Genomic DNA, 13,734 nt, shown 5'->3' with positions numbered 1-13,734 from the left:
GGTGGCAGCGCTACATATACCCTTCAAAATAGCATCCGTAATGGAAGTGTGTTCCAGACAGAGAGCTGTCATTGAGCTCATTTTGGTAGAAAACCAGAGCATCGCAGATATTCAATGCTGCTTCCAGATTGGCTACGGGGACCTGGCACTGAATAAAAACATGATGAGACATTGGGCAAGCCGTCTCTCATAATCACAACAAGATCTCACAAACTTGTCTGATCTCCAGTGTACCAGCCAGTCACACACAGCTGTGACTCCTGCAATGTTGGAACATGTGGACAATCTCATCTGAGGTGACGGATGGACCACAATCAAACACCTCACTGTGCACCAGAGAGGAGTTCATAAAACTTCACTGGACTGTTTTTCCTCATATACCATTCAGCTCGAATTTTGTACCTTCCATCTGTTTGGCCCAATTGAGGATGCACTCTACAGGAAGTAGTACATGGATGACGGGGAGGCTATTGATGCAGCAAAACCTTGGGTCTGATGTCGGTCAGTGGAGTGGTACCATGAGGGCACATAGGCCCTCCCAGAAGGGTGACGTAAGGCCGTTACATTGAATGGAGATTATGTTAAAAAATAGGATTTTGTAGCCAAAAGAGTCAGGAATAATGTGGTGTATTGGAATCCTGAATAAAAGCAACCTGTTTTCAGAAAAAAAAAAATGTTGTGCATCACTTACTGAACACACCTCAAACATTCTGGTAGACCATCAGTTCCCAAAATTATGATGCTAAATTAAGCAAACTCAGGAAAGAATTGAGCAGTACTGAATATAAGCTTGAAGGAAAAGAGTTAAAATGGCATTACTATTGTCAAAAGCATGTACCATAGTGAATGGAACAAATTTATTTCCAAACAAACACACAACACATATCATCAACATTTGTGCTGTTGTGCACTATTTTCAACTTTTTCTTCAAATATCCACTATCAAACCATTTATTTAGAATTTAGTTAGGTTCAGGCACTCAGCTGTTATTTTGAAATTTAAATTCGCCATACTAGTTAGGACCTAAATAAATTTAATGATGGCCGCTTGGAGACGATTTATATTAAGGTTCCAACATCGATCAGCCACATGACCCACTTGACAAGTTCACTTTCTTAGGAAATTAAGATCCTCAAAATTTAAACTGTCACAAAACTATGCAAGATGCAGACTGATGTCTATTAGTGTGGCTATTTTTAATAAAATTTCTTAATTATCCTATGTAGCCAAATTGTTGATCCCTGTATCATTAACTGAATGCATTTTCATGTCACACACCACATTTCTTTCACACACCGTGACTGGTCAGAGATCCCAAGATACGCAGAGGGGGAGAGAGTGGTGGAGAGGGGGGGGGGGGGGAGTGAGACAAACTGTTCATTATTATGGCCCAATTTGAACCACCTCAGGAGTTATTTATTTTTAAGGCAAGATAACAATTGTATCAAAAACAATATCCCTGTCTTCTATTCAATTCAGGAAGAAAATTTATTTACTTGGGTATTACTCCCTTGAAATAACTGGAAGCATACTCCCATCTGTCGATCAATGTTAAAGGTATTCATGTACTACTTGTGGATGTTTAAATTAACTGGGCGTTGGGAGTGCCGCTTCAGCTTCAGGAAGCCATGATTTATTGAAAAAAAAAGTATGAATTCCTACATACGAGCTAGGAAACTGCACCTCAAAATTTTTAGATATGAATAAAAAATGGTGGCCACTACAAATAATACTGGAAGACCATCAGGCATTCACAGACTAAAAGAAGCAGATTTTGTTAAAAAATGGAGGACGACGACAAGATTAGTGTTTAATGTCCAGTTGACAATGAGGTCGTTAGACACGGAGCACAAGCTTGGATTGGGATAAGGATAGAGAAGGAAAGTGGCTGTGCCCTTTCAAAGGAAACATCCTAGTGTTTGTTTTAAGCAATTTAAGGAAATTGCAGAAAATCTAAATCAGGACGTCCGGACGCAGCTATGAACTGTCGTCCTCCCAAATGCAAATCCAGTGTACGAGCCACTACAATACTCCACTCCGTTTTTGTTAAAAACCATGACTACTTTTTGACAAAGCATGTGCAAATGCTTAGAATATTATTACCTTTAAAGAAGATAAAAAGTTTCTGATCAACCAACAGTGGAAAGAACTCAAGGATTTATGCATGGAACTGATTATTAATTACGTGAGAAGGGCAGAAAAGCAACTGAGTGAGGAGAGGCAGCTGGGAGGAGGTGAGTGCAAAGCAAATGTAAAATTCAAGATTTTGACAAATTATTTACTTATAAATTCACAACATACATACATTTGAAAAAAAAGAAAGAAAAATCCACTACTAATATAATGCTGATATTTTTACTAACATTTTGATTGTTCAACACCCTATTGCTTAGAGCATTATCCTCATTTTTTTCTCAGACGAACTTGTCAAATTGTTGATATAAAGTACAAGAAATGTTGAATCACTCGAGATCGAGGAAATTAAAAGAACATCAAGTGATAAGAGTCTCAAAAATTCCATTGCCACAAATAAAAGGCAAAAGGGCTTCAATCAGTAATGACTTCTAAGCATGCAGCAGCACCAGATACATACTATAGGAGCAACGAAAAGACAGCACTTTACATCCTGATAGCTACCAAGTACTAGGTCAAGGTATTGAAGAATAGAAGTTCTATTTAAAATTCCCAAGAGAAACTCTGCGAGAAAAAGGCTATTTATTTCCATTTTCCTTGCCAGTGTGTATGTCAGAGAGTGATTCTCTGCCACTTCTGCAACCAAAGCACCATACAGGGTTTTCATTTATGACACTTGTCTCCTGAAATTACACACGACCTAGTTTGTGCTCAAAAGTGCCAAATTAGCAGGTAGCACAAAGGGAAAAAAAATGAAAAATAAGAACTCAGAACTATACACAGTTCTTTAATGGCGGAGGTGGTGGTGTGGTGGTGGTGGTGGGGCGGGGGGGGGGGGGGGGGGGGGGGGAGGTACAGAAACAAGATAAGTGCGAATCCCAGGAGCAAGTTTTGCTAAGGCCCAATAAATCTCATTTCAGAACACATACAAAAATCACATTTACGAAGTAATATGAGATGATAGTTATAGTATGCTGAGCAGAAACCTCTGAGCACATTCATATAAAGCAGAAGGCTTTCTTTAATAGGTATTGTTCTTCAAGTTGAGCCCTCTGGGTATCCCTTAGGGACTAAAACATATTTCAAACTTGTCACTACTATCACCCTTTTCCCTTGCATTCTCAGTTTCAAAGTTCACAGCCCAGTCAATTTCATGACTATCTCACATTTTCAAACATAGAACAAATACACTTTTACGTCAAATGGGGCTCAGAGGTATATAAACTGAGTGAGAGAGAGATAGAGACAAGTGGAAGGAGACAGAGTGTAAAATAAGCATTAAGTCCACACGACTGATAAGAAGCAAGTATATAATGGATTCAGCTACGGGATGTATCATGCAATAGTGTGTTTCCCTGCAGTGGGGATCAATTGAACGGCTGTTTGATGATATGCATTCCCTTAAGCTGAGACTTGCATGGTGGTTAAATGTGTTATAGATAGTTGAACAAGAAGACATATCAACCAGTTGTACACTAAATCAATTTTTCTTTGGTAAGGTCAATGATATGTTCACAAGAATCACACCTTAAACATATGAAACAGAGCTAATGTGTGCAATCTCTCAGTAACACAATGCTATGCAGACAAGAGACAGGTGTGGGTAATATATGGAGTACAACAATGTCAATGAAGGAAATGTGATCCTACTTAAGAATGCTTTATGACTATGTGATGCACTATGCACAATATCTACTATAGATTTGACAGAACATATGCTGTTCTACCCAAGTGTAAGGAAGGAGAGGCACAAAGCAGTCAATCAAAATCCCATTAGCTTTTATTAGTCTTGAAAATCTACATTTTGGCTATAAATACCCATCTTCAGTGCATTTTCATTACAATTCAACAGACTCGCAGCAATTCATGTCATCATATGCTCTTATAGGTGTATAGGCAGAAGTGACTGCTGTGTGCTTCTCCTTCCTTATAGTCTACAGTCGCTGTGCACTACGGTTTCTGATGGAATCAAGTGTTGTCTCTAGCAAGGGACATGTGCCACCACTCTTTCCTCTAATCGGAAAAAATCATCCTTGCAAACCGAACCTGCATCTTGTATAAATATACAGACAGATGTATCAATTCAGTATTAGTTTAAGACAGTCAAAACATTGTAATGATGTCTCAAAACTATTTCACCATTTGCCACTATTCTCTTGTAACTAAAAAAAGCCAGATCGCTCTAGGTTCTGAAAAACTCCCGCAGTATTCTATCATCAATATACATTGTTCTGTTCGTATCATCAACCAATGTCAGCCTGTGAATGTAGTAACTGTTCTCATGTAATTAATGTTATTGGGTTGCCAGCAACAGTTATTAAATCTCATGTAAGGGTATATTCTCTCAGTTACGGGCAATGTGGGTATCAGTCATGAAGCTGTAGCATTAGTAGGCTACATTTGATGATTAATAAACAAGATTTTTCAGTAGCTTTGGCTTTCATTTTGAAAGAAACTGTGCACTGCTTCCTACACCCCCTTAAAATTTCATAAAATTAGTGCAAGTTCCCCTCCCATCTCAAATGAATATATTGGGAACAATCTTGGTTCTAACTCAAAGACAATTTACACCAGGTTGCCATATATTCAGTATGTATATTCTTACTTAAGTTCGACACAAATAACAATACAGTTATCTAAGTTAAGCACTTCAAAGGCAGATAATTATGAACTGATTAATTTCTTTCACAGAGAATCACCATGAAATAAACAAAGGATGATTTCTACACTAATTTTTCTCAGTTTCAAACTACTGGCTGTTTGAACTGATACTTCATTACTACACCTAGACACATCAGTTCAAGAAAAATTTGGTTACTGCAAACATTTACCTTTTCCAAACTTTGATGTCATAATTTATTTTAAAAATATGAATCAATATTGTAGAGAAAAGCATCTTAATGACACAGCAAAATGCTCGAGACTGGTGAAAATGTAGATATTTCATGACAGACACTGAAACAACACTGCACCTAATTTCATAATCATCAGTTCAGAAAACATATATACTGATCAGTAAGAAGAAGAAGAAGAAGAAGAAGAGGGGAATAAAGACCACAAAGAGAATAACTGTCATGGAGGAAACGTACTTCCATGCTATACGAACTGTGGATATAGAACCAACATTATACTTCAGTATAGATGAACTTCAGTTTTATTTTAGTCTCAATAAAGCAACACCTGGAAAGACTATATCACACAAGGAACAAAAGTTCTGGAGATAATCACTCTCAATGACTGTTATGAAAGGGAATCTCAGTGTAAACAACAGTATCAGATCCTTTTCAATCAGTCAATTTTCATGAGCAATGTCATTAATTGAACTGTGGCAGAAATTCAGTTTTGAAAATGTGACACAAAAACACTTGAAGCAAACTGTGAGAACTAAGTATGTTAACCACAGAAACATACACAGCTTAAAAGGCAACAGTATTAAGCTCCTGTACAGAATTTCATCTCAGTTGGAAAAATGTTATTTTCATGTTGGTACACATCACTTTAATAAGATATCTGTCTCTCATGAAAACCACATATGATGTGAAAACAAGGAGTGGTGCAGACAGTGAGATACGATACACAACATTCTTGAAGTGACAGAACAAAACTGTTTTTACTTGCACAACAGGATAGGATCACTAATAGGCAGTGACATATGTAGAAACCATAATTAATCAACAATAATCACAAAACTAGAGAATGGAATTGAAAAGCCTCAGTTCTGAATGGCTGTGGTTTGCAGGCTACCATTCTTTGCAGCAGTACTAGCACTCAGGGTCTTTACCTCTATCGTTTATTAGGAATCAGCAGCCCCCTTTCTTGTGTGCATACATGTAACTAACAGGTTGAAACTGGAAACTACGCAATACATATTACACAAATTATGCGAATCTGACCGATAACAGTATCGTATTTACCACCATTTAAACACTGAGCAAATACCAAATGATCTTGAACAATTACTGAACTGTATTAACAAGTATGTGAGAAGATGAAAAGACCTAAAAAAGTAGATCACTATATTTACACGCAACTCCTGCTTTTACTGTTTTCTTGTCACCTGCAAAGTACCACTGCTAATTGTTACCTGGAGCATGGAGCAAAACATAATGTCATATTTTTCATTCATCTCAGTGTAACATAATAAGATGTTAAAGTGATCTGACAATCCATCAATGAACTAGCTAAATTCTTGCTGTTGTGAGTACAAGAGAAAGAACAGTACAACTAAATGTACAGAATGTTGCTGGTTTTCCAGTTTATGATTTATAAGAAATATTCACTACTAAAAAATAAATAACTATAGAAAACCAAATAAAATCGATAAACTTTATACTCTACACATATAAAGATTTTGCACTTAAACATGCAACACCACACGACTCTAGACAGCTTATATCAGGCAGGCGAAATAAGAACGAATACAGAAAGCTACTTCTATGTATTTGTTGGTAATGTATGTTAACGGACATATAAAAATGATTGTCAGATGAAGTATAGAAATGATAAACACGCAAAAGTCAATGGTAATGAGCAATGCACTTATGGAGGAACGATTTATCTGGCAGGTCATGGGGACGAACGGAAAATTATGACATTGTGGACATGATGAAATTGAGACTGAAGAGAATCAAACAGTAACAATGGACCACAAACAAAAGGATTCAACAACAATCTTTCTTTAACAGGCAAAACACACACTGTAACATAAGAGAATGTTGTGCTGTTAATTGTGAGGCAGTGAATGTGCATTTGAAAATGGAACTCTACATTCTATACAGCTCCCCTTTAGAAATTTGTACCAGAGACGGCACACAGTAGCCAAACATTGACTTTTTTATACAATGTGTAAAGCTACATATTTTGTAAACTACCACGAGAATACGTTATAAGAATGAAAATGTACTGCTTTATCAGTTATGTTTTGCAGCATTGTCCAGTTTTCAGACGTTTTTGGTAAATATTCGTATGAGTGCCATGCAAAGCTTCAAAACAGAAGTGGGAAGCATTTCTGCATCATACGTCAAGCATATTTCACTTTGGAACTGAATTACAGCACACTTTTGTAATACGTTTGGTATTCAATGTTCTTTCGTAGCATTCCGGAATCACCATCAGTGCTTACAATTTCATGGAAACATACTTTAAGCTTTGTTTACTACCACAGAACACGCCCAGTCGGTAACATAACCTTAAACATCGACATTTCTCGCAACAAATTAACTGTGTTTATTTTGCTGTCATGCGGTAATTCGATAATTATCAGATTCCTGTTCACATATTACCAAATTCTAATGTACAATTAGAAGCACTTCCACGAAATATTTGTAAATAAACTATTAAAACGACTGTCACTTTCCTGACACAACACTACACAATGATGTCAACATACCTCTTGTTTCCGGATCGGTCAGAAATGGTTTAAAATATTTTACGAGTTCATGATTTGTTACTTTACCACCATGATCTAGCATAAAACTTTTTATCGCTTCTTTCGAAAGTTCACTTGGCCCTGCCATTTTGCTATCAAAATAATACCAGGTGGCTGCTACAGGTGTAAACAGTTATCGACTCACACTTCCGTCGACAATTGTAAACATACTATCGACTATCGACCGTTGCCAGATCACAGATGATTCAAACGACATTGAACGCGTTAGTTATATTGTACCCGTAACTGTTCATGAAACGCAACATTCGATAGTGAATGGACAAACCAAGAGGTGATCGTATCCTTAATGATAAAATTATTGTTTCTGTACAATAGGACGGTCGATACTTTTCTCGTAGATGCTTTAACTCTGTCTCATTGAATGTTAGCTACAGCGCAAGCTTACAATATCACGATTTTTTATCTTTTACGCTAACAGACTAAAGCTCCGCTGGCGCGGAGATAGTTAGACATACAGGATCCTGACATAATGCAACAAAGGAGCTAATTTACATCCCTGACAAATTGAAAACTATGTGACGGCTGGGACTCGAACCCAGCTATCATTTCTTCGCTATCAGCGCTATCTACTTCACTATTTTAGGTTAAATCTAACTTTGGCTGCAAATTATTCTGCTACAAAAATCTTTGATTACTTAATAAATAGCATAAAAAGTCTGACAGATAGCCAACCAATATTTAAAAATAAATTAGAAAGAATTAGTTATTTTACAAACAAAAATTTAAAAAAAAACCATTTGATTATGGCAATGTAAAGAAACCTTTTGTTAAGCTGACACGCTCCACATCATTACGAAGTATAGTATCCATGATATATGGAACAAGTATTAATCTAATCTAATCTCTAGTCTAATCACCTGTGGTCCCTGAGCACGTTCAACGAGCTGATCAATCCTTTCAAGCAACACTTCTGTTTGGTTATTGTTTTATTGCCGTGATTTTAACTTATAAAAAATGTAAACTAAATGCCGAGAGCTGTTCACAATTTGGCGTCAACACCTTGACAGCTGCCTCAACAACCGTTGTCTCGTCGTTATATACAACACTTTTTTACTTGAATACTGCGATAATAACACTTACTTAATGTTTCTTATTTCACCGTCAAGCATCTAAACTCAAAAAAGAGGTTAGGCGTCGGGTAAATAATGACTTGATTAGAAATCCCTTATCATCTAACATGGAACCTTTGTAAGTATTAGAAATTTTAAGGTGAGTTCAGTAAGAGCCTGCATAGGCCTACACCACTATTTTGGAAGACTAATGGCTACTTGTAAGTACAAATAAAAAAGTTAGAGTTCCGACTCTGTTAGAAACCGTCTTTTAAATCATTTTGCTGAAAGAAGAACAACTGGTTACACTATATTTTTTCGTTTGCTTGAGATAGGTTGGGGGGAGGGGGGGCGAGTCCCCTTGCCCCCTCCGGGTATAGGCACCATTGTACTAGGACATTGGGTAGTCACGTGTATGCTGTCTGATCAAAAGCATCTGGATACCTTCATGTAATGCGGAATTGATCACCAGATGTCACTAGAGGCGGATCTGCCAGGAAGGTAGTAAAGAAACAGTAACAGCAGAATCCGTCGGCCAGGAGAACTCAGCTTCTCATTGGCCACACACTTCTGTAGTCCTTGCTAAGTGACGCTTGAAGTAGTCTAGAGAACTACGCTGCTAGACAGTGGATAACTCGAAACAAGTGATTTGGAGTGATGACTCACACTATGCCCTGTGGCAATCAGACGGAAGTGTTTTGGTTTGGCGAATACGTGACGAACGTTACCTGCTATCATACGTAGTGCCGGAGGAGGTGGTGTTGCGGCATTTGAGTGTTTTTCGTGGTTAGTGTGTTGCCCCTTACTGCACTTAGGAAAATACTGAGTGCGGAAGAAGATGAACACATTTTGTAGCATTGTGTACTGCATACAGCAGATCACAGTTTGGAGACGACGAATCCTTGTCTCAACACGACAGTGCACCCTGTCATTAAACACATCTGTGAGACAGTGATATAATACTCCTGAAATGAACTGGCCGACCAGAGCCCCGAACTGAAGCCAATGGAACATCTTTGCGATAAGTTAAATCATCAACTTCGCCCCAGCGTTCCACATCACTAACTTCCCTGATTTTGGCTCTTGAGGGAGGACTACCATTCTTCTACAGAAATTCAGACAACTCATTGGAAGTGTCCTCAGCTTAGTTCAAGCAGTCACTGAACAAACCGTTCATTAATGTCCACTAATTTTGATTAGATAGCGTACTGAGTCTCTACCACGTCATTTGATCAGTAGTCACGTATATCAAGCCACTAATAGATGAAATCGTCCCAAGAAGCGAAGAAGCGACACATCAGAAAATCATAAAATGACACAAGACCACAAACTTGCGTAATATAATGCTGACACTACTACAGTATTAAATAAGTATGACTCTAACTCAGAATACACTTTCGACAAAAATATATTAACATTGGTGAAGCTCTCACAAAAGTTGCAACGAACACCAAACAAGCAAATTAGAACCCAGCAGCGAAGGAAGTGTATTTTTCGAAAAACAGTCAGAATCAGAAGAGTTCTTCAGTAATTTCAGTGACTGACTGAGATGATATTACCCAGTAGATACTTTAGATTAAAAGTGTAGTACAGGAAAATCAAATGGAAAGTATAAGTGTTTCTTGTTGACAGGGCAAACGGAGGCGAGGTGGCGGTAACAACACAGAAGGTGATGAAAAATTTGGAAATTACGGTCCAATTTTACATATTTGATCAGAGGTTAAAATCTTGCTAGGAAAATTGTTTAGTAACATTTCGTGGTAATATTAAACACAGAGAGACCTACAAAACCTCAAGATAATAGTATTACCGATACAAAGGGTGTCAACTTTGTTACAACATGGTGACCCATCTGCACGGACTTTCAGTACGAATTGTCATAAATAATTTCTAAGTAGCGATTGTAAAGTAGGATGATGCCCCCTACTTTTAGTCTGGTCCATCAGTTCTACTGACAGATAATGCACTAAAGATTATGTGTCTTATACGACCTGTTTGTGGTGCAGTGATACGACACTCAACTTATATGCGAGACCACCTAATTTGATATCACTAAATCACTCGAAATCAGTGCTGGGATGTCGCCTTTAGAGAGGCACTACCGATGAAATGTTTTGTGTTTGGAGTTCTTTTAGCAGGCTTCCATGTTGGCTACGGCTGGCCAAGCGTTCCCTTGAAAACCTGAAAGCCGTGATCCAAAATAAGGATTACAATTCTCTTTCTTATCTCTGTCCTATCTCAATACCAAAAGGTATCAGATAGATTACATAACGGTAAGACAGAGATTTAGAACCAGGTTTTAAATTGTAAGACATTTCGAGGGGCAGATGTGGACTCTGACCACAATCTATTGGTTATGACCTGTAGATTAAAATTGAAGAAACTGCAAAAAGGTGGGAATTTAAGGAGATGGGACCTGGATAAACTGAAAGAACCAGAGGTTGTACAGAGTTTCACGGAGAGCATAAGGGAACAATTGACAGGAATGGGGGAAAGAAATACGGTAGAAGAAGAATGGGTAGCTCTGAAGGATGAAATAGTGAAGGCAGCAGAGGATCGAATAAGCAAAAAGACGAGGGCTAGTAGAAACCCATGGGTAACAGAAGAAATATTGAATTTAATTGATGAAAGGAGAACATATAAAAATGCGGTAAATGAAGCAGGCAAAATGGAATACAAACGTCACAAAAATGATATCGACAGGAAGTGCAAAATGGCTAAGTGGGGATGGCTAGAGGAAAAACGTAAGGATGTAGAGGCTTATCTCACTAGGGTAAGACAGATACTGCCTACAGGAAAATTAAAGAGACCTTTGGAGAAAGGAGAACCACTTGCATGAATATCAAGAACTTTGATGGAAACCCAGTTCTAAGCAAAGAAGGGAAAGCAGAAAGGTGGAAGGAGTATATAGAGGGTCTATACAAGGGCGATGTACTTGAGGACAATATTATGGAAATGGAAGAGGATGCAGATGAAAATGAAATGGGAGATATGATACTGCGTGGAGAGTTTGACAGAGCACTGAAAGACCTGAGTCGAAACAAGGCCCCGGGAGTAGACAACATTCCATTAGAACTACTGATAGCCTTGGGAGAGCCAGTCCTGACAAAACTCTACCATATGGTGAGCAAGATGTATGAGACAGGCAAAATACCCTCAGACTTTAAGAAAAATATAATAATTCCAATCCCAAAGAAAGCAGGTGTTGACAGATTTGAAAATTACCGAACTATCAGTTTAATAAGTCACAGCTGCAAAATACTAACGCGAGTTCTTTACAGACGAATGGAAAAACTGGTAGAAGCCGACCTCGGGGGAGATCAGTTTGGATTCCGTAGAAATATGGGAACACGTGAGGCAATACTGACCCAACGACTTATCTTAGAAGCTAGATTAAGAAAAGGCAAACCTTCGTTTCTAGCATTTGTAGACTTGGAGAAAGCTTTTGACAATGTTGACTGGAATACCCTCTTTCAAATTCTAAAGGTGGCAGGGGTAAAATACATGGAGCAAAAGGCTATTTACAATTTCTACAGAAAGCAGATGGCAGTTATAAGAGTCGAGGGGTATGAAAGGGAAGCAGTGGTTGGGAAGGGAGTGAGACAGGGTTGTAGCCTCTCCCCGATGTTATTCAATCTGTATATTGAGCAAGCAATAAAGGAAACAAAAGAAAAGTTCGGAGTAGGTATTAAAATCCATGGAGAAGAAATAAAAACTTTGAGGTTCGCTGATGAGATTGTAATTCTGTCAGAGACAGCAAAGGACTTGGAAGAGCAGTTGAATGGAATGGACAGTGTCTTGAAAGGATGATATAAGATGAACATCAACAAAAGCAAAACGAGGGTAATGGAATGTAGTCGAATTAAGTCGGGTGACGCTGAGGGAATTAGATTAGGAAATGAGACACTTAAAGTAGTAAAGGAGTTTTGCTATTTGGGGAGCAAAATAATGGTCGAAGTAGAGAAGATATAAAATGTAGACTGGCAATGGCAAGGAAAGCGTTTCCGAAGAAGAGAAATTTGTTAACATCGAGTATAGATTTAAATGTCAGGAAGTCGTTTCTGAAAGTATTTGTATGGAGTGTAGCTATGTATGGAAGTGAAACGTGGACGATACATAGTTTATACAAGAAGAGAATATAAGCTTTCGAAATATGGTGCTACAGAAGAATGCAGAAGATTAGATGGGTAGATCACATAACTAATGAGGAGGTATTGAACAGAATTGGGGAGAAGAGGAGCTTGTGGCACAACTTGACTAGAAGAAGGGATCGGTTGGTAGGACATGTTCTGAGACATCGAGGGATCACCAATTTAGTATTGGAGGGCAGCGTGGAGGGTAAAAATTGCAGAGGGAGACCAAGAGATGAGTACACTAAGCAGATTCAGAAGGATGTAGGTTGTGGTAGGTACTGGGAGATGAAGAAGCTTGCACAGGATAGAGTAGCATGGAGAGCTGCATCAAACCAGTCTCAGGACTGAAGACCACAACAACAACAGCATCTCAATCGTGTTCAATAAATAACTGTCCCATGATGTATAATTCAAGCGGCATGTGTTTTCTATGAGCTGCTTGTTGGCACATTTGTTAGAAAGTCACATGACTTACAGGGCAGTCCGTATTTACCTCCATATGGTCACCTATCCAGGGGAGTGCTCGAACATCCTCAGGCTGCAACCGTCTGCTGGATTATCTATAGAGTGGTCTCGGAGTAAAACTTTGCAGATCGTCATGTCTAGAAACAGAGTGTCATTTGTAGTTATTTGTGTCCGCCACAACCCAGAGCTGAATCGACTGACTCTTGCTGTAATTGTTTATCTGGGAAGATGTCCTGAAGTACCAATGGGAGAACTGAAACCTTCTTCTACATCTACATTTATACTCCACAAGCCACCCAACGGTGTGTGGCGGAGGGCACTTTACGAGCCACTGTCATTACCTCCCTTTCCTGTTCCAGTCTCGTATGGTTCGCGTGAAGAACGACTGCCGGAAAGCCTCCGTGCGCGCTCGAATCTCTCTAATTTTACATTCGTGATCTCCTCGGGAGGTATAAGAAGGGGAAAGCAATATATTCGATACCTCATCCAGAAACGCACCCTCTC

General features: G+C 38.5%; 1 protein-coding gene across 1 annotated transcript in view; it reads right to left on the bottom strand.

Moving 5' to 3' along the window:
• LOC126431845 (ankyrin repeat domain-containing protein SOWAHA) overlaps window positions 1-7,707 on the bottom strand; it is a 402,948-nt gene extending 395,241 nt beyond the window's left edge. The window contains exon 1 of the mRNA XM_050090438.1: window positions 7,524-7,707. Coding sequence (XP_049946395.1) covers window positions 7,524-7,650 — 127 coding nt within the window. The 5' untranslated portion in view covers window positions 7,651-7,707. The remainder of the gene's footprint in view (window positions 1-7,523) is intronic.
• Window positions 7,708-13,734: the final 6,027 nt, after the last annotated feature.

Source organism: Schistocerca serialis, chromosome 1 (assembly GCF_023864345.2).
Source record: "Schistocerca serialis cubense isolate TAMUIC-IGC-003099 chromosome 1, iqSchSeri2.2, whole genome shotgun sequence".
Lineage (NCBI taxonomy): Eukaryota > Metazoa > Arthropoda > Insecta > Orthoptera > Acrididae > Schistocerca > Schistocerca serialis.
The sequence above is the reverse complement of the archived record's forward strand: the minus strand, read 5'-3'. Positions and strand labels throughout refer to the sequence as shown.